Source organism: Hemitrygon akajei, chromosome 4 (genome assembly GCF_048418815.1).
Source record: "Hemitrygon akajei chromosome 4, sHemAka1.3, whole genome shotgun sequence".
In the NCBI taxonomy this organism is placed as follows: Eukaryota; Metazoa; Chordata; class Chondrichthyes; order Myliobatiformes; family Dasyatidae; genus Hemitrygon; species Hemitrygon akajei.
Genome location: NC_133127.1, coordinates 147,739,228 through 147,766,378, shown reverse-complemented (window position 1 = coordinate 147,766,378; position 27,151 = coordinate 147,739,228). Strand labels below are relative to the sequence as shown.

Below are 27,151 nucleotides of genomic sequence, written 5' to 3'. Positions count from 1 at the left end.
ACCATGGCTGATCCAGCTCAGACTGACAATATTTATTACCAAAAAGAGAATGAATAAAATTTAAAAGGGCAGACCCAGCGCCTAATAGAAGTTACATTTGTTGGAGTCTAGGGAATGCGAAAGGATTGAAAAACTGCTTGTAATTAAATGTGTGAATTAGCACATTTTATATTCTCAGTGGTGTAGGTGCTATAATTATGAATAAGTACTTACCATTCAGGCATCAAATTTAGTGCAAAACATTAGGGACATGATAATTGCTACTCATTAATTACTTTAATTTTCCTTTGCAGGAATGTTTGTGACAGCAGCAGGAATCTCCCAGCGTGCACCTGTTCACTGGTCGGAGAATGTGATTGGAGCAGCTGTGTGCTTTCCTTATGTGGTGGCTCTGGATGAAGAGTTTCTTACTGTACATAGTATGCTTGACCAACAGCAAAAGCAGACAATTCCATTCCGAGACGGTCACATACTACAAGACTTTGAAGGTAATTTAAATAAGATGCCTCCACCTAGTCCATTTGCACAACCCAGCCTAAAATGTTGCTATTTAAGTTGATTACAGTTCTCAAGGTTTTGAGGGTTTTAATGCACCAAGTGTTAATTCTAGTACATTTTTTTTAAAAAGTGATGTATTTGTATATACATATGCCTTTTGAGTTGTTTGTTCCAGACTTCTGTGCTCTGGGAGAATTTTTATTTTCCTCATCTTATCTTGAAATCTTTCATAATTAATGTGAATTTTAAGTTCCCTAGTTACTGACTTCCCTTTCACCTGTCAAGTCTTTTCATAGTTTTATTGTTGCTCATTATTTAAATCTTTGGTCAAATTAATTTAATCCAGAGGAAACATTCTCAGACCATCTGGTCTGTCTTCATAATCATAATTCTCTAGTCCAAGCATCTTTGTAAATTTCCTCTCTGCCCTTTGTAGAGTCACTTTTGTATGTAATAATAATCGGAATGATATTTGGTACTCCATCTGGCCTAATTAGAGTTTTGTTCCATTTCAGCATGACATCCCTGCTTTTGTATTCTGTGATGGAGCAAATGGATGCAATTATCCCATATGCTACCTCACTCACCCCATTTATCTCTTCAGGAATCTGTCTGCAAGTTCCCTCTGCTGTTGTACCATTTTAGTAACCTATTATTTATTGTGTACTCCTTTGCTGTATTTTACTTTGCACGTTTTTTACTCCTCACATCACAAGGTTGAATTCAGTTTATCATCTTTGTGCTCACCTAACCACTTCTACTATTGCCTGTACTTCAGTTTTAGTACCATCAACGAACTTTCATATAGGGAACAAATTGTTCACTAAAGACAAGTAATAAATCCAGTAAATTACCTTGTTTATAATCTGAAGGCTGAAATGTAATGCAGTCCTTTTAAATGAAGTTTTGTAAATAGTTTTGATTCTACAATGTTTTTTTTTATCATGCCTGCTGACACATTTAACCCGTACATTCTGGCATGGAGTTGACTGTTTTTTTTATTTTGGTAGAAACTGTCAAATGTACACCACAACTAGATCTCAAGATTTTAAATCCTTGGAGGGTGATACTGCACATCTAATCTTACAAACAAATCTTGTGATGATTTTAGAAGAAAGTGCCCGATGAAGACAAATGTCTCATGTTCCTTCTTTATCACCTTTTCTATCTGTGTTGCCACATTCAAGTCAATTATGTACTTATATCCTTATGTTTTTGTTCTACCACACTCTCCAGTGTCATTTATTATGAAATTCCTGCCAAAAACCTTGCTAGAATCTATGTAAACTTAGAAAGATGTATCACTTTACACTTGTCTGAGTTAAATACTATCTGTCATATTCCTTTGCTCACTTCCCTAGTTGATCTAGATGTCTTTAATCTTGGATGACTTCTCCACTATGCCCCTCGCTACAAATTTTGGGTCATCTGTAAATTTACTAATCATGCCACCTACATACTCATCCAAATCATTAAAGTATAGACAAAGAGCAGAGGACCCAGTATAAATCCTTGAAGTATATTGCTGCTCATGGGCCTCCAATCTGAAAAGCTACCCTCCACTACTATTGACTTCTTCCAACAAGCCAATTTTGTATCCAGCTGGCTAGCTTACCCTGGATCCCATGAGATCTGCCCCTCCAGACCAGTCTACCACATGGGACTTTGCAAAAGCCTTGCTAGAATCTATGTAAACAATGTCTACCACCTTAACAATCCTCTTGGGCACTACTTCAAAAAAATAAACAATTAAATTTGTGAGATTCTCATGCACAAAGCTGTGCTGAGTTAACTCCCTTATAAGCTATGGAGTATTAAGATAATGTTCATTTTATGTAGACTGTGTATCATGCTTATTCTTACCAATGAGTTCCTGAATGAGCTATCCAATTTTATCCCCACTTAATCAGAAATTTGGGTAAATAGTACAGGATGCTCTCCACCTGCATTTTCCCAGTTTCCTGCATCTGGTGATATAGAAAGCAGCTGTTTACCAGAGTGAATAAAAGTATAAATTCTGACTTCTCAAAATAAAACCCCAAAGTGCTGGAATCACTCAGGCAGCATCAAAGGGAATTCAGAACATTTGTGGTTTTTTTTAACCAAATAAAACTGTGTTTTAAATGGTAATATCATTTACTGCAACTGAGCAAAATCTTTTTCTGCTGCCCATGTCCCAGTAGCGATGCTATAAACATACCAAGGATCTTTGGAGCAAATTGTGTTTAGGGAAATCAAATTTGACTCTCTGACTTGGCAAGTGATTAGGTTTTGAAAGTGAAAAGAAAGTATCAGGATCCTTTGATTTATTTGTAGATGTGACAATTACTGTTAAGATTTCTGTGATGCACTCAGCGGTATGAAATGACATGAAAGAGGGGATATCCCTGCATCTGCAATGGTATAAACACAAGAAATTTTTGCAGATGCTAGAAATCGAAAGCAAAATACTTAAAATGCTGGAGGAACTCAGCAGGTCAGGCAGAAGCCATGGAAATGAACAAACAGTCAACGTTTCAAAGGGAAATCATTCTTCAGGACCTGAAGAAGGGTGTTGGCCTGAAACATCGACTGTTTATTCATTTTCATGGATGCTGCCTGAGCTAATATAGTATGGTTGGCAGGAAAATCTGTCCAAGGGTGTTTCCAAACTTGTGCCATGGGCCTCCAGCTAAAGATTTCTTTCTTTCCCAGTGAATTGGAGTCCACCAATGAAGGTGGATTTCTGTTAGTGTCATGTAGACTTCAAAAGCTCCAGCTACAAGTATCCACACCTTTGAGAGCTCTTAAGATTGAGTGCAGCAAAACAAAGACATTGATAGCATATTCCCTGCAAAACACTGTTTTATGTGGTGTCATATGTTTGTAATATTATCCAGTTATCAAGCATTTGGACTTGAACATATGAGAGTATATTTGAACTTAATGATGGCTTGATTCCTGATGTTCATGAACCAAACACTTTTTTGTATTTTTCAAGCTAGTGATATTAAAATGTAATCTTAATTCTTTAAAACAGGAACAAAATACTGTGATACTTGAAACTGATGTTGTCTTGGCGTAACCTGTGTGATAACCTAAATTTCTGCTTTGGTTCAAATGTTTAACCGAATCCTGGAGTTCTGTATAGGATCAAATAAAGTAGGTTTTGTTGATCATCTGTCAAAATAGTTTTCTCAAAAATGGTCCATGCTGTAAACATTGTATTAAGAGACCATAAAGACATAGGAGCAGAATTAGGCCATTTAGACCTTCGAGTCTGCTCCGTCATTCAATCATGGCTGATCCTTTTCACCCCTCCTCAGCCCCACTTCCCGGCCTTCTCCCCGTAACCTTTGATGCCGTGTCCAATCAAGAACCTATCAATCTCTGCTTTAAATACACCCAATGACCTGGCCTCCACAGTATCTCTGTGCCCTCTGTCCTAGACTCGCCCACCATGGGAAACATCCTTTCCACATCTACCATGTGAAACATTTGAAAGGTTTCAATGAGATCCTCCCCCATGCTTCTACATTCCAGCATATTGTCATTTGTTTTCATGTAACGCATTTGCTACAGATATTAAGTGCATTGTAAGCTGCAGACCTGACATGTTAGATCTATTTTATCCAACAGGGAAACTGATTTTGGCCACTAGTAAAGAAATACATATTCTGGCACCTTTGCCTTTGGAAAGGCAGATCCAAGATCTTCTTGCCAGCCACAGAGTGGAGGAAGCTCTTGTCCTAGCAAAAGCAGCGCGACGGAATATTCCAAAAGACAAATTTCAGGTTAGTAGGATATTAAGAGCTGAATTACCAAAGCCATTCTGCTCAATGTAGAAATCAAGCAGTGTGTTCCTGGTTGTAATATTTATATAACGTTCATTGTTTATTGCCGATGATGTAAATTGATCCTTGTATTGTCCATTTTCTATTCATCCACATCCAATTGTGTACAACTCCCTTGTGGAAAATGGGCAAGGGTTTCTCCTTAGTAACCATCCACTAAAATAAGGATGTAGATTTTTATTTTGTTATTAATTGCTGCCGTTGTGGTTCTGCATATCCACAGAAAATGAGTATATTTTATTCTTTTGAGCTATAGTGAATGAATTGCTAAATGTGATTATTTATATAGATAGTATAGAGACATCTGCAATATGCTCCTGTTTGATCTTTTGCCGTTGACAGTTATTATTGAAAATATTAGGTGAAATATTAAAAGTATTTCAGCATGATAAAACCTCATTATTTGTGTGGTATTGCAAATAAAAATCAAGCACTATATAATTTTCTTCCTAATGAATTGGAAAGGCACTAATTTATTTGTTCATAGTCCATGTTCATTGTCCCAAGGCTTTGACTAACCATGTCTGAATAATGGTCTTTAAAGCTAATGAAGTCTGTTTATAATCTGTAGGTTATGTACAGAAGATTTCTGCAGCAAGCTGGGTTTATACAGTTTGGCCAGCTTCAATTTTTAGAAGCTAAAGAACTCTTCAGGTAAGAATTGCTTTGACAGTGTAGATTCTGACTGATGTGTGGTGGAGTCTGCTTCTTAGTTTGCAGCACAAATCTAATTTTCTGCAATAGTTTTGTTTTAACTCTATTGCTACTGATCTTGCACTGCAGTTCCATTTGTTTCACAAACACTAAGTGGTAAGGAAGGTCAGATCCAGTAAGCCATTAAGAATTTACATTAGATTGCTGTTAATTCAGACATTTTAAACTAACTGGTACATGTACCAACTGTTCAATTAATTATAGTTCAGGGAGAAGTGTCCAGAGATAAAACGCTACTGACATCTGTAATCAACCCTAATATATACAAATTACATGTAATATACCTCAAATTCTTATAGTTTTTAAGCAACAATTCAGGTGTTGCTTGGGCATTGAGCATAGTTTTAAATATTTCAATCAGTTGTGTTTGATGATGCTTAATGAACTATTGTAATTGGGTTCTCAAAGCTTCTCTTGTATTCTATCAAAGCTTCTATTTGTTATAATATTGGTCAAAAGGTTCAGTTAGATCTAATCCCCTATATATTTGTTTCTAAGCAAGCTTAAATAAATTACGAATCTAAATATCATAGATTGATAATCTTGTAGTGTGGACAAAGCTCATTTGGCTTATGATGCATGTTTCTTAGGCCCTATGAAAGAGCTTTCCAGTTATACATAATTCTGTTTCTCTCACTACAGTAATTAATGGTTTTCCCTGAGGTCAATTGTTAATTTGTATTTATTAGTTGAATGACTTTCGTTGACAGATGTTGTTCAGGGTAGTCTGAATCATTTGGCTGTCCTGTTTATATTTTTATTAAACATTGATCAGCTTGTGTTTATTTGGATGTTTTCTCTTGACAGGAATGGCCAGCTCGATGTAAGAGAGTTAATGTCTCTCTATCCACTACTGCTTCCTTCAACCTCTACATTTATACGGTCCCATCCCCCTTTACATGAATATGCTGACTTGAATCAACTCATGCAGGGTGACCAAGAGAAAATTAAGAAGTGCAAGCGTTTCCTTATGAGCTACTTGAATGAGATTCGAAGCACTGAAGTAGCAAATGGCTACAAGGCAGAAATTGACACAGCCTTGCTGAAGTTGTATGCTGAAGATAACCATGACAGTTTGCTGGATTTGTTGGTTTCTGAAAATTCCTGTCTATTAGTGGACTCTGTTTCTTGGCTGGAAAAATACGAGAAGTATGTAACAAATGATTTGTATTTTTATAAATGTGGGGACGTTATTGCCTTAAACAATGTTAGAAAGACCAAGGCAAAGACCCTTTGCTGCCTTTTAATGCCTGTGAGATTTCATCAAAGCAGAATGCAAATGAATCATGCGCTATCTACCTCCATTTGTGTTTTCTTCAAAAGCAAGTTTATCTTATATTTATTTCCTCTGGACCTACATTTTTTATATTGAAGCAACTCATTTAATTTCTATACAGACTTTATTTGATATCATCTTTTATCTTCATACTATAGAAGTTAAACCTCTAATCTTTTTCATTCAGTTTAGCTTTAGGGTTAGACTTGTTCCTCTTTTATGCACTAGTACAGAAAATTAAGCATATTTATACAAGGAGCTTCCAGGACACCTTGTGTAAATTCAGTCCTGCTCTTTATGTATTATGCACCACGTTGTTTTGGTCTTTCAATATTGTCTTCACCCATGTTTGGTAAATTCATAGACAGGACAAGATTGAAGTTATTTTTAATTTAAATTAGAAGTGGCACAGTCCTGTAATATTCAGCTTCAGCCTGACAATTTGTAGTCCCTGTGTTTCCCTTGCTAGATACCATGTTCTTTGTTTGTGTATCAGTAGAGTAAACATTTTCCAGTACATTTAGCTGAGTATCAATAAAATTACATCACATGGTATCACTGGTTATACAGAAAGGATCAATTGAAAGAAGTGAACTGGAAATTGTTAATGTTGGAAAAAAATCACTAGGGCGAAATGTATGTGTAACAACTTGTGGATTAAATGGATTAAAGTTTGTTTGGAAATTAAATAAAGAATATAAAGTCTATTGGACAGAGAAAGAAGTAAAACCTTCAATTCAAGTATTAACTTAAGTACAAAGAACTAAGTAAATTCAAGAGATCAATTTTTTATAACGGTATTAAGCATGCAATATATCTCTGGAAAAACAAACGAACACATTTTTAAATATGAAGAGAAAACAGTGTGAATATTTGCATATATGCATATTTGATAAAAGCGTTGTTAAAACACTCACTGTCCAATATTGTAAGACACCAGGTATTCTAAGTTTGAAGTTAGTGTGTTAGGGAAAAGTGAGTGACTATCCACTTGGCGATTCAACCGTTGAGTAAAATATGGCCACTTGTTTCAGGACTTTGGAAGGTAATATCTGGAATAATTTTACTTATTGTTCCCCACCTTGGACTAGGGATGGTGGCAATGGTAAGAGATGAAATGGAAATAAAGAAATAAAAATATGCTGGAAATGAGCTGATCAGGCAGCATCCATGAGGGAGAAATGGCTACTCCTTCAGGTCAATGTTTCATCATACTTTCACTCCCTGTGATAAAAAATTAAAATGGCTTTCTCTCCACAAATGCTGCCTGACGTCAGCATTTTCCATTTTTATTTCAGATTTCTAGCATCTCCATTTTTGGGCTTCTGTTTTTTGACTGTTTGAAGAAACAAAATCACTTTTTGTAAAGACAAAAGTGCAGCAGCAGGGACTCGATTATCTGATAAATGGAAGGTGGCACAGAAACAGATTGCATGTATATTTATAAAGAATTAATATTTGTTGTCTTGAATGACTGTCTTGTGTGCTCTAAATACTGCATTTTTCTGCTGGATGTAATCTTTTTGAAGTTTAACGAGTTCAATGTGTTTCTTGAACAGATACTTTGCACTTGGTCTTCTTTATCACTATAATGGACAAAATGAAGCAGCACTACAGGTAAAGTTGTGTTTAGTTTTTCTTAAAATTTGCATTTGCTTCAATGCATGCATTTGTGAAAATCTTTGGAAGAAAACTGAGTTCTCTCAATGTGTAAGTGGGCATGAGGAGAAATGTACGACTAGCTGGGTAAACAAATGTGGAATATGAGAACAGTTTCCAAGTGATTTAACTGTAATGTTTACAGGTGCCATCTTAGTGGTGGTTGAATTTCCCCATGGGGATGAATAAAGTATCTATCTATCTATCTATCTATCTAATTGATGTTTTGCAGTTGCATCTAGAGTTTCAAGAAAACATAAGTATTCAACAGAAATAGTACAATGTAAATAGATATTTACATTACAATGTTATGACTGACATTGTTTAAGGGTTGCCATGATAATATAGCAGATAGTGTAACACTGTTAAAGCTCAGGGCATTGGAGTTCAATCCGGACTTCTTCCTGTGAATGCTTGGGTCTCCTCCAGGTGCTCCAGAGTCCTCCCACAGTCCAAAGATGTAATGATTAATAGGTTAATTGGTCATTGTAAATTTTCCCATGATTGGGCGAGTGTTAAATCAGGGGTTGCTGGCAGAAAGCACTGGAAGGACCTGTTTTGTGCTGTGTCTCTAAATAATAAATAAATCTGTACAGACAAAATGCATAATGATATAAATTCTTGTTCTGGGTTTATCATTTTACTAGTTATAGTTACAGCCTGTGTAAGTCAAATGAAGCTGACAACCTCTTCTGTCAAGATCATTCAATAAAATTAAACAGCTGAATAGCATCTAAAGTAGGAAAAAGGAATCTATTAAAAGTGAAGATTTTGGCCAAAAGAACAGAGTTTTGCCTTCAAGCAATTACCCATTGTTATGAAGCAATGAATAATGAAGCCCCCCAAAGGATGGAGATGGTACTATAGTACAGTGAGCCTAACATTAGTACTGGGGAAAAATGCCAGAGGATGATGAAAGTGAATACTTGGAAAATAACAAGAATGGATGGGTCATTATGGTTTCTGTAAGATAAAGCTTGTTTTTCAATCCTACTGGAGTTTAAAGGATATAAATAATTAAGATTGATAAGGGAAGATCACTGGATATGATTTACTTTGATTTTCAGCAAGCCACGGGTAAAGTCCCATATTAGCATGTAATTTAAAGTACATGGCAATACAGGAGGCTGCAGATTTTGGAAAGAAAAAGCCAGCATATTGAGCAGCATCTGGGGTGGGGATTGATGGGATGGAGAAGGAATTGTCAACAGCTTGCGTGTTGCTTTTGATTTCCAGCATCTGCAGAATCTCTTGTGTTTTGGAATTGTCACTACTCTACATTAAGACTGAGTGGTGAAGAAAGATAGCTGGTATAAAGAGGAGGGGAGAGGGGTGAGGTGGCCAAGCAATTAGTAGGTAATGAAGTCTAATAGTCTTGTGTGGGGTGGGATGGAGTTGGGAGACAGGCTGATGGAAGCAGACAAAGATAATGGGGTGAATACAACAGATGGAGCCAGGGCTGGTAGTGGTGTGCAAGATGAAGGTGGAGACAGTTGCTGGAAGCAAAAAGAGGATACTAAAGTTCTTAATGCTGGAATCTGATAAATAAGGTGAACATGGAGGAAAGATGAAGGATAGATAGAACCTGGTGGGGGAAGGGGTCTGATGAATGAAAAGTGCAGGTGGATGGAAGCAGGAGGAGGTAAAAATGGGTAATTTGGGGCAGGAAGTGTTCTAAATTAGATGGCGGATATTATCACGATCTTATATGATGTAAACTTTGTTTTGTAGTAGCAGTACAGTGCAAAGACATAACATTACTATAAATTACAAATTATATAAATAGTACAATAAACAATAAAATGGTAGTGTTTATGGACCATTCAGAAATCTGAGGATTGAAGAGAAGCTGTTCCTAAATTGTTGAATAAGGGCCTTCAGGCTCCTGTACCACCACGCTGGTAGTGATGAGAAGAGGGCATACCCTAGATGGAGAGGGTCCTTAATGATAGCAGTTTTGCAACAACCACCTTACACTCAGCATAAGTAAGACTAAAGAATTCATTGTGGACTTCAAGAAGGGGAAGTGGAGGGAACACCAGTACTCATTGAGAGCTCTGCAGTGGAAAGGGTGAGCAGTTTCAAGTTCCTGTGTGTCCACATTTCTGAAGAACAATCCTGGGCCCAACATATTGATACAGTTATGAAGAAGGCACATCAGCAGCTATATTTCATTAGAAATTGGAGAAGATTTGATATGTCACTAACGATGTAAAGAGGAGAACCTTTTGACTGGCTGCATCACCATCTGGTATGAAGGGGCCAATGCACAACATCAGAAAAGGCTGCAGACGGTTGTAAACTCGGCTAGCTTCATCATGGACACTAGCCTCCACAGCATTGAGGACATCTTCTAAAGGCGATGTCTCATCATTTAAGGACTCCGCCACCCAGGACATACCCTCTTCGCATGACTCCATCAGAGAGGAGGTACAGGAGCCTGAAGGTGCACACACGCAATGTTTTAGGAACAGCTTCTTCCCCTTCGCCATCAGATTTCTGAATGGACAATGATCCCGTGAACACACTACTTTACTACTTTGTTCTCTGTTTTGCACTATGTTTACAATATATTGTATGTATTGCACTGTTCTGCCACAAAACAATGAACTTCACAACATACTGTATGTCAATAATAATAAATCTGATTATGATGGAAGCCATCTTCCTGAAGCACTGTCTCTTGAAAATATCCTTGATGGTGAGGAGTGTTGTGCCCCTGATGGAGCTGGCTGAGTCTATAGCCATCTGCAGCCTCTTGTGACCCTGTGCGTTGAATACTCCATACCAAGCTGTGATGCAACCAATCAGAATGCCCTTCACCAAGCATCTACAGAAATTTGTAAGTCTTTGGTGACGTACCAAATCTCCTGAAACTCCTAATGAAGTAGGGCCTCTGTTGCACATTCTTCGTGGTTATATCAATGTGCTGGGCCCAGGGTAGATCCTCCAAGATGTTGCCATACAAGAACTTACAGCTGCTCATCCTTTCCTCTGTTGACTCCTCAATGAGGATTGATGTGTGTTATTCGGACTTCCCCTTCATGAAATCCAGAATCAATTCCTTGGTCTTGTTGACGTTGAGTGCAAGTTTGTTGTTGTGGCAGCACTCAACCATCACAATCTATCTCAGTCCTATAAGCTTCCTCATCACTATTAGAGATTTTACCAACAACAGCTGTGTCATCTGTGAATTTATAGGTGGTGTTTGACAAGAAGTGGATTGGGAGAGAGGGGAACCTGGGAGATGAGCAGGAAACATTTCAAACCTAAGGTTTGGAAGTGAACCTTTCAACAGTTGTAGAATGAATAGCTTTTGCATTCTGTCAAAGTAAAGGTTATTGTCATACGCACAAGTACATATGCAACAAGAAACTTGCTTGCAGTAGCATTACAGGCACATGCCATCATAAAGCAGCAATCACGAGAAAAACAAATTCAAAATAAATTATACACAATTTTTACAAGAAGTAGCAAAATTAGTGCAAAATGATCAAAGTAGTTAGTGGTGCTAAACTAGTGATTAGGGTTGTGCCACTTGGTTCAATATCAGAATGGATGAAGGGAAGTAGCTCTTCCTGAATGTGATGGTGTGAGTCCTCAGGCTTCTGTGCCTTCTAACTCCTGGTAGCTGAAGGTGCAAGGCCATGATGGTTGGGATCTTTGATGCATGTTGACTTCTTGAGCAGCGCCAACTGCAGATACTGCTGATGGTGATGAATCAGCATAATCTTTCCAAGAACTGGAAAAACATTAGATTTCTCTATTTTAATTCGCTCGGTATCCAAAGAGATCCTTATCCTTAAAATGGACAATCTAGCAAAAGAGCAGTGCCTCTAGTCTTGTATCGGGTGCCAACAATAGATGCTGCCTGCTTATATCAAATAAGCGTGTCTTGGATGTCTGAGTGATTGTTGCTCCTTCAACGTGTATAACAATGCTCACAAACTTGTGTGCATTTATCTGTAAGTACCATATCATCGGAATAAAGCCCAATGAATTAACTTTTGAGGGAAGAAAAGTGAAAGATAGGAATGGATCGAGAGAAAAGCAGCTTATATTTGGGGATGGTAACAAGACAGTATGATACTGAGAAACTAGTTGACAGTAAGTAATGAGAAGATGAGAGAACAAGGAGCTGAGAGTATATGTGTGTCCACTCGCCCCAAAGGTAGCAAAGCGTTTAGGTAAGATGATAGGAATGAGTTTGGGGTACTTCCTTTCTTAGTTAAGACTTAGAATACAAGCTAGAACTGTATAAGATGATTGGGTTATGGTAGAATTTCTCTCCGGCATCATGGCCCAAAATATAGAGGAGGAATATGAAAGTATTTTCAATATCAACTTAATATCTGCTTTGATTTGGAGAATAAACAAATATTTGTTTTGGAGAAAATCAGGACCAAAGAGGGAGAAAACCTTACAGATTTGAGCCAAAACAGAAAGATGCAGAAACACAGTCAGTTTTTCAGGACAATGTCAACCGTTTCCTTCAGATAACTAATAGAAGTGACTTGATAATTACTTATTATCTGATGTTTTTGTTGTATTTATTTTAGAAGAGATTAAATTATCATGTTCAAACTAAGCTACTTTATTCAGTTAAATATTAAGGGGAAAGTAATTTCAACTATTTGTTAAGTTTTTAAGCTACGTGACAGAAATGGATTTATTTGCTATTATGATTTATTTTTGAATTCTGATGTGTCATTCTGCACTGGTCATCTTTGGGGGTGAGGAAGGAGGCCCAATATTGGTTGTGTGATGACAGTTGGAGGTGTAGTATTGATGTGTAATATGGTGTTGAAGTGTTATAGTATTGAAGTGTTTGAGTTTGTAATTTAATAGTTTTTAAAAATTCTTTGGCAAAAGATTACTGCAAATTCTATTAAAAGTTTTTTTTTCTATTTCTGATTCAAAGCATTTATAAGCCAATATTTCTTTCCTTGTAGTTGTGGGTGAAGATCGTTGATGGAGAGCTCCAGGATACAACCCGTTCTGATCTTTTTGAATATATTGTTGATTTTCTAAGCTTCTGCTCTAATCACGAACTGGTATGGAAGTATGCTGACTGGGCCTTACAAAGAATTGAAGAGGTTTGGTTTTCATTTCATTGATATAAATAATAAATAAGTTGATCTTGTTTTAACGTTTCTTAATAGAGCTGCAGAGTTTACAGGAAAATGTCAGCAGATCCTTGCTCATCTGCAGACATTTCCCTAAAGGATATCTATGGCTTTTTCCCACCATTTGTGATGGGGCATTTCCTCAAAAAAACCTAAGCTAATAACTCAATTGATTTGAATGAAGAATAGCTCCAATGTACTAAGTACTGATATTTGCATGCATTTAAATATTTTCTGTATGTGTCTCTCTCTGAGATTTTACTTTTCTAATAGCTAGAGTAAATTTTTAATTTTATTCAAGTGTCAGAAATATTCAATATTTTTGAGAGTGTTGATTGGCTACGCTAGAATTGATGTTGTTTGACTACCAAAGTGTCCTTAAAGCTGCTTTTGCGGACATTTTTTTTGGCTACGCTAGATAACACTGCGGAAGCCTGTGAAGGCCTCGCCTTCTCTTTAAGCCCTGTGCCGGTAAGTGAATTTTTTTTTCTGTAGTCCATTAAAAAACATGGTGGCCTCACAGCTAAGTGCAAATTGTGGGCTATGGCTTTTGTATTCTTGTGGCATCTGAAATATTTTTTGCTTAATATAGATAAATAAGAATTTTTTAAATTTAAAAAAATGTATTTGTTTAGTATGTCCTTTATATCTACAGGATTAATTAATAAACTTTTTAAAAATTACCTGAGTTCATTCACACGAGTTAATGTTTAACTTGTGTTACAGTAAGTTAATTATCAAGAACAGCAGCAGTACGTTATGGAAAATGGTGCAAGAGCTAAATACACCATGAAATGTTTGATACATATTTTTTGAAAACCTGAACAACTGAAGCAGTAGTTTTTATGGTTTGTGGATTATGCCATGGAGCAAGGATTTAAAGAAAAATGAAAATTTTGAAATGAAGCACCAATTGCATTGAGAATTATCACAACTTTTTTTTAGCATACAATGTTTAAAAACACCATAACTCCCTTAACTGCACAAGTTACAGATTGCTTATATTTGAATTGTATTCCATTCACTGTAACTGTTGTTTTTTGAGTCCATTTTTAAGAGTGATGGATGGTTAAAGTAAGTGCATGGAACTTAAATGAAGATATTGATTTGTATGATTATTGCAAAATTTTCAAATATTCCTTTTTAAAAACAGTAGAAATGCTGTTAGGAGAAAGGTCATGATATGGTAAATTAAAAATCGCCAGTAATACGGTTGTCATTTTGCTGTTTCTGGTAAGGTTGGTGTCCGGATTTTCACAAGGCGACCAGTTGATGAAAACCAGACAACCTCTATGAATCCAGATGACATTGTCAACTATCTTCACAAGTATAAGAAAGCTATTGTTGTGTATTTGGAACACTTAGTATTTGAAAGAAAGATTCAGGTAAAAATTCATCAAATCAACAAATGTGAAAATGCAGTTTATGTTCTAAAATACCTATTCTGATATTTAGTTTATAATTATTAGGTGCACTTTCATGGAAAATACCAGATTAAAATATATTTCATGTAGTTTTGCATGACCAACTGAAACACCTAAGCTACTCAAATACTTTATATCAATGTAAAAATTTGATTATAAGAAGCTGAATAGCACCTCTATTTCATTGTGCTGAATTGAAGAGTTGTTTTGAAGAAACCTCTGGGGAAAACAGCACTCATTTTGAAACGAAATAACTATCAGTTACCTTCTCTCATTGATGTTTTTTCTTCCCAGGAATGGAGTTGATCCTTCTAAGTTTATGCATACTGAGAAGTATTGGTGTGTTGATCTTTTATCCCCTTTTGTTTTCAGTTATCCTCACCTCCCACCCTGATATTTCATCTGAGAATCCATTTATTGAGTTTATGTTCGTTGCCTTCACTGAATGTTTAATTTGCTACATACGCGTCTGAAGTAATTTCTGATGAAGCTTGATTTAGAACATGTTGTTGTGTTCTGTTGCATTGGTTTTACCCTGGAGCTAGTTTATTATCTCAAGTATGTTGGTGCCATCATAACATAGTGTAGATGCTATTACAGCTTGGGGCGCTTTGGAGTTCAATTCCGGCGTCATACTGTGCTGTTGTCCGTGTGGAATATGTGGGTTTACCTTGGTGCTCTGGTTTCCTTCCACAGTCCAAAGACATACGAGGTAGGTGAATTGGTCATTGTAAATTGTCCTGTGATTAGGCTAGGCTTAATTGGGGGTGCTGGGGTGGCTCGGCTCGAAGGTCCAGAATAGCCTATTCTGTGCTGTATCACTAGGTTTAAGTATAAATGTTTAAATAGTGGATTCCTGTTAATTGAGCCGTTGGTTAATCAGAGTAGCTGCTTATTTGGGAACAAAAACCAGAGAAAATAGTTGAGCTTCCCTTTGTTTATTTGGGACACTATGCCTTTTATTTGGGACTGGAGACAGTTGCCATACAGTTTCTAACTAACGTGAGTTGAGTGCACTTGTGCGGCTGTTAGACACTACACTGTGCTTAGAGCAAACAGTTTTTAAGTGGCATCGGTTGTGTGTTTCTCTGTTCAAAAAGCAGTAAATTTTGTCACTGATAGTTACCAAGAAATAAGAGGTAAGACAATTCAGAACTGATTTGCTCACCATGGTTTCAAGCATTCAGGCTTGGCAATGCCAGAAGTGGACAGGAGTGAAAATGATTTCACATCTTCAAGTTACGAAGAATTTGAATATATCAACAATAATCTTGAATGTTACAATGAAAATTAAAATTTGGAGGATGTAATCATCAAAAGCATTGTATGAAGTCAGTTCATTATCTGCAATAGGTGTCTGCTGATTTTATTCATTTATATTTAATCAAAAGAATATGGCAGCATACACCGGATGAATTTCTCTATCAGGAACAATTACACTTTTATGATACTGTAAAGTTATTGTTAGTTTTCTACTTTGTTTGGTATTTCATTTAAATACATAATTTATTACTTAGTTGAATTGTAGTTTATCTTTTTATGCCTTCCTAACTATTTCCTTGATACTGGCTAATTGAGGCAGCTGTTTAGTTGGGCCAAAATGATCCTTGTGTATCCCAATTAACTGGAATCCACTGTATTTGTGTAACGTGTGCTGTAATTTTGAAATTTACATTTTGTATTCAACAGTCTGTTTTGCTGGGTATGCTGTTTCTCCCCCAATTCAAATTGATGTTCAGATATACAATTGTCCCTAAATGTAAAGGACCAGAAAAGCCTATTGACTTCTCTCAAAATTATGTAGCAGAACAATGTTATCTGTTACCTTTAGTGATTTATCCTTGCTCTGTTTGCATCTACAGAAGGAGAAATACCACACACATTTGGCTATATTATACCTGGATAAAGTACTAGAATTGCACTCCCAGGGAGAAAATGTTTCAGAAGAACTATCTTCAGCACGTTGTACTCTGAAAAACTTACTACAGCACTCAAATCTTTATAGAGTTCATCTTTTGCTAGGTAAAATGTTGACATTTTTCTATTTGTTATGCTCAATGGTGTTATAAGCATATAAAGATCACCTTTATTTGTCACGTGTTCATTGAAACATAGTGAAATGCGTTATTACAACCAACACAGTCTGAGGATTGTGCTGGAGGCAGCCTACAAGTGTTGCCACGCTTTTAGTGTCAACATAACATGTCCATACTAAGCATTACTAACCCATATGCCATTGGAATATGGGGGAAAACTGGAGCACTTGGAGGAAACCCACACAGTAATGGAGAGAACGTACAAACTATTTACAGACAGCGGCAGGAATTGAACCCCGTTTGTTGGTGCTGTGAAGTGATACGCTACCCTACCGCCCATCTCTAGGCTACGCCTGCACTAAAGAGTTGAACAGTATTTGCAATGTATCTCATTTTGGTTTGATGCATGCATTGGTATATAATTAGATTTTTGTAACTGGCTTTAGCATGAAAGGTTGAACTTTGGTTTTTCAAAGTAACTGTTGAAACCAACTGTATTGAAACTTCAGTAATCTGGTACAGTCATGATTTCATTGGTCTCTGACCTAGCAGGTTATTCAGGCAGTTGGATGTTATTAATAAGTCAATGCATTAGTGTTTTTTTTAGATATTATACACTTATAGTAACTTCTCCAGGGAAAAATAGTGAGTCTTGGGAGAAGCCTAGGACTGGGGTCCCTTTGAGGATTTGAGAGAGCAGGGGAATGACAGCTGGCAAGATAGATGCTGAACCATTAGGATTTCCAAAGTTAAATAGTGATCATCCACAAAAAATGTTTGCAGTGTCCTGCTGCCACAAAAAAACAAACTTTATGACATATACAGTGACATTAAACGTGATTCTGAAAAATAGGAACTTAACATTTAAAAAAAAAAATAGAAATGAGTGTTTTCCTTTATCTCTACATTACAGGTAAAATTAGGGAGACAGATCTCTACATGGAACGTGCAATATTACATGGAAAACTGGAAGAACATGAAAAAGCTCTCAAGATCCTGGTTCACAAGTTAAAAGATTTCCAAGCTGCTGAGGACTATTGTTTGTGGAATTCCAATGGCGAGGATCCTTTACGGAGGCAGAGGCTCTTCCACATGTTATTAACCCTTTATTTGCACCCAGATGACACCAGTGATGAGCTGGTAATGGCTGGTGTGGACCTTCTGAATAAACATGCTGTTCATTTTGATGCAGTTCGAGTTCTGCAGCTGATCCCAGAAGAGTGGTCATTGCAACTGCTTTCACCATTCTTAACCAAAGCAATGAGAAGAAGCTTTCATTCTAAGTGCACAGCAGAACTTTCATCCAACTTAGCGAAGTCTGAAAACTTAATTTTTAAACACACAAAGGTGAGTAGATTTTTGGAGAAGTAAGCATTGCACTTACCAAAGTTATTTTCAACAAGTGGGTTGGATAGATCTTTCAAGAAGTCAAATATATAGTTATTTTACATTTATTGTGCATTATTAATTTAGGAACCTGGATTCTGATGCAATCTTTTATTTAATCGTGGATTTATTCTAAACAGTTGTATGATTAAATGAAACGGAAACCTCTAGGTTTCCAAAATTTCCATTTGTGTTGATGTGCTTCTGTAATTTGTATCCTCCTTTTCACCTTGTTCACATCTATGGCTCAAGCCAGCAGGTTGAGAATCGTTGTTCATCCCTTCACCTCTCTTTAGAATAACTTATTTGCTATGAATGCAATCTTTGGCATGCACCATCTTATTTTAATATTTCTGATTCACTGTTTCTTAATAGATAGATGCTTAGATATTAAGAGAATAAAAAATCTAGGAATAGTGCATGGAAGGTACTGAGAAGAAAGATCAGCCATGTTCTGATTGAATGGTGGAATACAAGGAGTTGAAATACCCTGCTCCCACTTGTATTGTTCATGTTCTTTGCACATCTAATTGAAATGCCTGATGGCCTCAGTAAAAACTTGGTTTCTAGATGAAGACATCTTGTCCTTTATTGAATTCTACTATTCTCATTTCTATCAACGACATGTTCACTTCAAATCAATCTCTCATCCCTTACTCCAGTGTGCTTTCTTTCCCTTTAAACATTTCGCTTGACATTCACTTAGTAATTTTGTTCCCTTCTGTCATCAACACAGAATTTTATTTGGATCAGATCTATTATGCAGCTGCCTTGGGTTGCCAGGCCATGTGAAAAGTCTAATTCTATTTGCTGTATCACATGTTGTTATTTATATTTTTTCAATGGAAGTTTAAGATCTTGTGTAGCAAACTGAACTTTTTAAAAAATTTCTCATCCTTTCAGGTAAAATCAAGAGGAAACAGTATTAAACTTTCAGATAAAAAAATTTGCCAAGTATGTTGCAGCTCTTTCACAGAACCAATGTTTGTGCGATACCCAGATGGGAGTCTTGTTCATATCCGCTGTGCTACAAAGCCCCATAGTTCGCCTGCCACTGACCAGAACTTTGCCCGTCATAAAAATCAATCCTGAAGTATTGGCTGCAGTTGCTTTGATCAATCATTACAGAGTTACTGCAGATCAGAGTAAGGAAGAGGACCATGCTGCTAATTAGAAGGAAGTGTTTGTTACTGGTCTGCATCTGCTACCTTATTTTTAACTGACAGCACAGATATGAGTAGTCGATGCAGCCAAGCATTATCTGAACTGTTATTTCCCCCCATTTTTGAGGATTATCGATTGCCCGGTATTGTGCAACATGGAGAGAACAAGTTGATCTTTTGAAAACTTTAAATCTAACTGTATCAGGACTAAGGCTTTGGTTCTGTGTTTCCTGACTGTTTAGGAACATTGTTCTGTGTGCAAGTACACTACTTCTGGAATTGACTATCCACTGGTTAAGTGTAGGCTTTTCCTTCTTGTCAAAGAACTCCAGCTTTGGATCATTTGAACATCCGTAATGTGTCCAGTAATTGTCATAGAATAACCAGTTAAAGATGAATCAAAGTTGTACACGTCACACGATTGACTTTGGACCAGTACGTCCATAATGAGACTGCTATGAGCAATTCACAAGGTAATGGTGCATTGCCCTTGGTATCAGAACTTGCTGACCAGCTGGTGTACAGAACGAATGAGTAAGCATCTAATTTTAATTCTACAGTTTTTAAATGAAACCTTTTCCATCAGGTGAGAGTGGAATAGGAGGGCCACCAATAAGACAGGACAAAAGAGGAAGAGAAAAGATTCAAGACTGATTATCTGATCTCCAAGGTGCTGAATTTGTGAAAACTATATACTGCATACATGTAATTTCCACAAAATTTTAAAGGGAAAAGGGTTGGAAGGAAACTAATTAGATATTATTTCAATTATATCTAGAATTTGAAAACCATGTTTTCAACTGCTTTATTGAAAATGCCAATCAAATAAATGGGCTACAGCTGTAACAGGACTCTTCTTAAGTAATATATCTGAACTTCCTGGGGTGTAGAACAAAGGTCCTTCTGATGTGCTGAAGAAATTAATTACCTTTTTAATCTATAGCCATATATCTAACCATGGTGCAATTAATTTATTGATACTGTGATAAAGCTTTTCTCTTGGCAGTGGCTATATTTGGCTTTGGTTATCTTCCAATCTGTACTGAACATGCCTCCATCCATAATACTAAACATATTTTGCAAACTTGATTTGCATGTGTCGTTAGGAGGTCCATATCGCTAAACGTCAAAGGATTTAATGAACATTGGATTGGTCCTGTTGCAGTTCAATTGCATCCATTACATGTAGTAATGGATTAAATCATCCTGGATATCTTAAGTATCTAAGTGAAAAATAAACCAAGGAATGCTCTTTACAACATTGCTTTCATATCTTAATTATTTTTGCTTTAATAAATCTTTCACTCTTTTCTCTGAGGTTACGTTTCATTTGATATCATTTATGTTACTATTTAAATAATATCAAGTACAATTTAAATGTGTTCTAAAGTTACCAAGCCCATTTTTGTTTAAGATACATAATATTACGGACATTTGGATGATCAGGTTAGCAATTTGTAAATTGTACTACATTGTACTAATTTTTTAAAATAGACACATTTTTGAATTCTGCAGGAAGCAAGTAACCAAGTCTTAAAACTTACAGTACACTTAATGCAATGAAATGTGGAAAACTGAACCAAAGTGCATGTTTACTATTTAATCACAGATATGCACTTGTTTCTGTGGTTTTGTACAGTGTATATGCAGTAGTGCTGGTAACAATATTGTACATTATGGATAAGATTTAAACTTGTGGCATTTAATGGAAACATTTTAGATTTTGCAAATTGCCTAATGCAGTGAAGTATTTCTACTTTAATTGTTGTATCTAACTGCCCCGCTTACATTAAAGTTTGCACTGTAAGTATTGAGAGAAATGTTTAATTGTATAAATGTACATATGACAATTTTAATAAATTCCTTCACTGAGAAAGTAGAATTAATTTGTATGAGAATTTTAAAATTGGGCTTTGGTGAAGCAGGAAGGGAAGAAGCACAGAAATCGGTGACTAGGACATGGTGCAGCAAGTGGTACTGGCAGCAGAGTTTTACATAATCTTGGATCAACATTGTATCCAGAAATAATTTTAAAATGTTATTTGACAAGTGCTGAAATAAATTTTATATTAATTGTATGCAGTGGATTTATCTGGTTAATGTTTTTTTTGAATGTCTTTGATTCAAGGATATTGTATTCTTATTTATCATGCAGGTGATAATTTTTTGCAACAATGGTACAGTGTTTTACCATTGTCTTAAATATGTGCTCTCCTATGAGGAAACATTTTCTTCCACGCACACTTTTCTTCCATCCTTTTCCAACCCATTAGGAGCTTGAACATTTCAATCCAGTTCACTCCCACTCTTCTAAACTCTAGAAAATATAAGCTGGCTGATCTATCCTTGTAACACAACCTATCGATTCCATTTGTTAGTCTGCGCACATTTCCAGATCTAATTCTTGTGTATTAATATCATCCAAAAAATGCAAGATGTACTTTCACTATCTTAGCCCTTTAAAAAAAAAGAAATGCATCAGGACACAGACTTGTTATCCTGCAGCTCCAACAGTTTGCTCCATATCGTTCTGCTCATATTGTAATCAACAACGATGGAGTTTCTCCCTCCCTTCTACTTCTCAATTCAGAGCCATTTCAGCGATGTTGCCTGTTCCCTTTATAGTAACGACTTACAAAAGCCAGTTTAATTCATCTGATATCTCTTAATTTTCCATTATTAATCTTCCAAATTCAATTTCTATAAAATGAATGCTCATTTAATTAACTCTTTGAAATACTATGGAAAACTTAATATGTATCTTCATATTTTTGCCTGCTTTATTTCATACTCCAGGATTTCCCTCTTTTAATTTAATCACTTACTTTTTTAATATTCTGTTCATCCTCTAACCTGCTATTGACCTTTATGCAATTAAACACTTCATTGAATTTTTAAATATTTAACTTAGTTAGTTAACCAAGGATAAGGAGTCCTGCCCTTGGAATTTTCAGTCTCGTTGCACTATATCCTGAGTATTCTGAAAGATCCTCTTAAATATCTGCCATGTCATCTAGAGCAATCACTGGATCTCCTTTGGCAATTCAGGCTTTCATGGTGTGAGAATTAACCCTAAGTTTAAAATAGCAGAACTCCACCATGGACAAACCCAAACCTGGCTGCGTAAGGGGGAGGGTTGGGCATGGAGCTAGCAACATCATCTCGTAAAAATAAAACAGCGTTACAGAAGCTAGGAGAGGAAGGATCTTTGCCAGATGACACCAAGAAGATGGGCTACACCTGGGGACAACTCGAAAGGCCCTGGCAAGATGCTGTCAGGGGTGATGGGCCTAAGTAAGTTAGTTAAAATAGCAGTGTTGGACTCATTCTTCCCTCACTTAAATTGAATCATTTTGATTGCAGCTATCTAGGTGTATATTCTAAATGAGGTTGTTAATTAACCTTTTCAAATTGACTCAAGTTGGCTTCAGAACGTGCTGTACTAAAAGCTACCCCAAAAACATCGTGCTGTTCACCAAGACGACATTATTACTGAACCTTTCTGATAAGCTCCCATTATTTCTTCCTTTGTACTCTATGCTGTAGTTGCTATTAGGGAAGCTGAACAGCACTCCACAAATAACTTCTCACCTTTTTTCTTATCTCCACCTAAACCACCTTTACATTCTATTTCCTGAACTTGCATGATCTTTATTGTACACAGGTCATCAGTAATTGACACAGTCCCTCCTCCATCTTTGTGTCACTTCTTGATCTTCCTAAATGTAATCTACCCTTCAGTATTCGAATCAGAATCATGCTTAATATCACTGACGTGTGTATGTTGTCACATTTGTTTTGTGACAGCAGTACAGTGCAATACATAGAAATAATATTAACAATAAGAATCTATATTAAAAAATAAGTAATGTCAAAAAAGAGCAAATATAGTGACGTAATATTGACTGTTCAGAAATCTGATGGAGAGGAAAAATCTGTTCCTAAAATGCTGAGTGTGCATCTTCAGGCTCTTATACCTTCTCTCTAATGGTAGAAGAAAAGTGCATGTCCAGGGCTAGGGGTCCTTGATGGATACCACCCTTTTGAGGGATCACCTTTTGAAGATGTCCTCAATGCTGGGGAAGCTAGTGCCACGATGCAGCAGGCTGAGTTTGCAACCCTCATTTACCAATCCTATATAGTTGCCCCTCAATACCAGATATGAGTCAACCAGTTAGAATGCTGCTAATGTGCTTTCTTTGTAATTGCATCAGTATGTTGGGCCCAGGATAGAGCCTCAGAGATATTCCAACTAGGAACTTGAAACTTCTCACCCTTTCCACTGCTGATCTCTCAATGAGCTGATTCCCACTCGATGTCATTGCGTGGCCTTGGTTTTATCATGGGCATTGGAACATAATTATTTCTATTTGATTATGTGCATTCAGATACAGAAAAAGATATTAACTGAAATTTGCCTTGGTCCATTTAAAAGTTGTAACTTCACCGTATAGCTTCAAGATTAAATGGACTGCTGTTATTAGAAATTAACTATGTTCATTCTCAGCATTTTTGTTACATCGTTTTTACCTTGTAAGCAAACCAGTAGCTAGATGGGTGTTGTATAAGTATACAAAAGTATGGTGAAAAAATCTGTCTATTTGTTTATTGTGACCAAAATTTCAGTGGGTGATGTGGGAAATTAACAGTTCATTTTTGAAATAAGTTCATTTAATAAGTTCTGAAATTTGCTCATAAGGTCCGGCTGAGATATTGATGCTATACCTCCTAACTATTGGGTTGACATTAGGAATTTTGACTACTCAAGCAGACTGCACACTGGACAATTCTGTGGCAGTCTTAAGAATAAAGGAAGCATTTTGTTGTTAATCCCCGTCTACCAGAACTAGATGGTCTATTAATGAGAAAACATGTTTCTTTTGTATACCAAATTTGAATCATAACCCCATAAGAAGCCCACACACTGCTGGAAGAAGTCAGCAAGTCGCTCAGCAACTGGGAAAGTTTTTTTTTAAGTATCCCACCTCCTAATTTGGCACATTGGTCTTCAATATCAATTTAAATAGGCAGGCAGCCCAGCCTTTTACTGCATAATGCCAGCTTCCAGAGAGAACTGACATGAGGGGTTGATCAGTTATGATATTGAATAATCGCAGACTCTGAGACCTGCTGGCCTATTTCTTCTACTACTCCTATTGTGCTCTTGAGCCTGAAAGGGTTAAAAAATGTAGATTAAAAATAAAGATAAGGAAAAGCATAGTTCACACTATGTGAGAGAAAACAAATGAAAGCACTTTAAAATGCCATTGATGCAACATCTTCATGTGGTTTAATTTAAACTATGCTTGCCTGAGCCTTGCAGAGCTAATGTCCTGCCATGATACATTGGTTCAAACATTCTCAAGTGATGAGCCTCATGGCATATTCTGTAGGAAAGATGTTTCCCCACACCTTTCAACATCACAAGGTGGAAGGCACTAGTCTGAATGGTAAAGCATTTGATGTATCTCATTAATGAAATTTGAAAACTGGAAATGCAAGAGCAATACAATGGAGACAGGTGAAGTAAAGTCAAGTTGGGTTGAGAAATAGAAATAAAGATTAGATAAAATAAAAATAAAAATCTCTTAAAACAATTTACTATCTCTGATGTAAGACGCTCCAGTTTCAATTCATCCCTTTCTGGGACAATCTGGGTGTCAGGACAGGAAAATAAACCTTTAAAAGGATATTCAATACAGTTTGCAGCAAGTTGAAGTGATAGTATACAAAGGCAGAAATTCTTTGAAACAAAAGCAGAAATGTAGTCCTGGATGTCACTTAGCATTGCTACAAAAGGAGGCAGCTGCATGAAGAAAATCATTACGAGTCAATCATTCAAGAAAGGAGCTGCTAACATTTTTCCTTCTGCCACCCCCCACCCCTCATTATTCCTCTAAAGTGTCCATGAGCTTACTGAGTAACATTTAGTTTCACCATTTTTCCAGGTATTATCTCAGAGAGGCAATGGATACTGTACATTCATCATCAGCTTCTGCAGACTGCTTTGATTCTGTTCATGTCTGATATTTCTGTCTTTTCCAGTGATCAGAGCCTACCCAGTCACTGGGTGCCTTGCACGTGCATCTCACCAACAGTTCAGACTGGATGTTTAGGCAGCTGTTTACTATCTTTTGTCATACTGCTTGGCTGTACTCACTTGGATCAGGGACTTACCCAAAATAGTTTCCTTAAACTCACTGCATAACTGTCCTGAAGAACTTGTATCTCTCATAGCAGTTGCAGCAGGTTGTGATGTGTAACATGCTGGGATATGGCCTATTCCTGGCTCTCGCCAGTTAATTGTATCTCGTTTTGAGAAAGCATTGCCGGATTGGGAAATATATTTTGGTATCAATGGAGATAATGTGCTCTATATACAGTATTTCCTTTCTGCAATGCGAGCAAAGGTGAAAATGAATGAGGGCAAAATAGTTATTTGGAAGATAAATTTGATCTTCAACACTCTTTTCTATATTCCCCTTGAACAGGATCTTCACCAGCTCCTGAAGTTACATCAGATGTAGTTGTCAATTGTTCATACTGACCCTTCCCTTGAATAACTCTGTCACTTGAATGCTACCACATGATAGTCAGCCAGGCATCCAGTATCTTCAGAAAAGGACCAAGGCAGTGTGCTTCAAGTCCTGGCTTTGTATAATACTGGGAGCACACTTCTGCACTTTTTCTATCATCATACAATGCCCTCCTGTGCTGTTTAAACACATTTCAAGTTTAGGTGTTGCCCATGACATACTCCCAAAATGCTACAAACCACAAGATTATTTCAGTATTTATGAATTTATACAAAGCCTAGACATTAATTTTTGGGAACTGTGATTTAATGTTTTCTTATTTGTTTCCAGGTGCTCTCGATCTTAAATGTTCTGTGGATTCTCTCCACTACTTCCACTCGGGAAACCATGGCCTCTGCTTTTAATAGGAGGCAGCATTTCCCACAAAGGGATTTATACTTCCTCCTTTCCATCATCTCCTAAGTATCTGCATTGTAGTTGCCAATGAAAGGGGAGAGTTTTCTAACAATTGTGTGTTTGAAGGGGTAATGGGACAGAAAGAGGTGCAGTTCATGACTGAAAATCAGCTCTAAGACTAGTACTAACACCAAGCATCAGCAAAAGATGTGGGTCATCTAAGTTTGGTTTTCTAGCATCCACATGATTATAGGTTGTTTCAAAGGCTTTACCCCAAAGACAGAATTAATTAAAATTAAAGGTTGGCCGCTCTTTTAAGGGGATTGCTGAAGGAGAGGAACTGGCAATCTAAAACAAGAGAAAATCTGCAGATGCTGGAAATCCAAGCAACACACACAAAATGCTGGAGGAACTCAGCAAGCCAGGCAGCATTTATGGAAAAAAAGTACAGTTGATGATTCAGGCCGATATCCTTCAACAGGACTGGCAATCTAACCATCAGAGATACAAAGATGCTTACATTCTGATAGTGAGTCCCTCAGGGAGTCTGTGTGCTAGGACATGACCAAGAGCCATTTCATTATCTTTGATAAAATGGAATTGAATTTTTAAGATGTTACCATATTGGCTAATGATGAAAAGTTTTGGAACATTATGATATAGAAGCTACATTAAAGTGACCAAACTGGACTAATATGATAGATGTTCGAGTTTCTTGCAATTATATTGCTGTACCTCTTACAAAGTAATTAAATAATACTATAGTTTAAGATCAATATGCAAGTTTATAAAGGATTTAAAATAATCTGAGCAACCCACACATTGCTGGAGGAACTCAGCAGGCCAAGCAGCATCTATGGAAAAGTGTAAACAGTCGATGTTTTGGACTAAGACCCTTCATCAGGACTAGAAAGAAAGAGGAGACTTTTTTTAAAATCCCAGTCCCAATGAAGTGTCTTGGCCTGAAATGCCGACTGTTTATTAATTTCCAAAGATGCTGCCTGACCTGCTGAGTTCCTCCAGCATTTTGTGCTATTTGCTTGGGATTTCCAGCATTTTACAGATTTCTTCTGTTTTTAAACTAATCAAACACAGTTTGTTTTA

The 27,151-nt window shown here is 36.7% G+C and overlaps 1 protein-coding gene across 3 annotated transcripts in view; it reads left to right on the top strand.

Annotated features, from left to right (window-relative positions):
• tgfbrap1 (transforming growth factor, beta receptor associated protein 1) overlaps positions 1-21,202 on the top strand; it is a 41,930-nt gene extending 20,728 nt beyond the window's left edge. For all 3 annotated transcript variants that reach the window (XM_073043536.1, XM_073043537.1, XM_073043539.1), the window contains exons 3-12: positions 294-488; positions 4,117-4,271; positions 4,903-4,985; positions 5,853-6,194; positions 7,881-7,938; positions 12,933-13,076; positions 14,345-14,491; positions 16,393-16,552; positions 17,480-17,913; positions 18,856-21,202. In XM_073043536.1, the coding sequence (XP_072899637.1) occupies positions 294-488; positions 4,117-4,271; positions 4,903-4,985; positions 5,853-6,194; positions 7,881-7,938; positions 12,933-13,076; positions 14,345-14,491; positions 16,393-16,552; positions 17,480-17,913; positions 18,856-19,044 (1,907 nt within the window). In that variant the 3' untranslated portion in view covers positions 19,045-21,202. The remainder of the gene's footprint in view (positions 1-293; positions 489-4,116; positions 4,272-4,902; positions 4,986-5,852; positions 6,195-7,880; positions 7,939-12,932; positions 13,077-14,344; positions 14,492-16,392; positions 16,553-17,479; positions 17,914-18,855) is intronic.
• Positions 21,203-27,151: the final 5,949 nt, after the last annotated feature.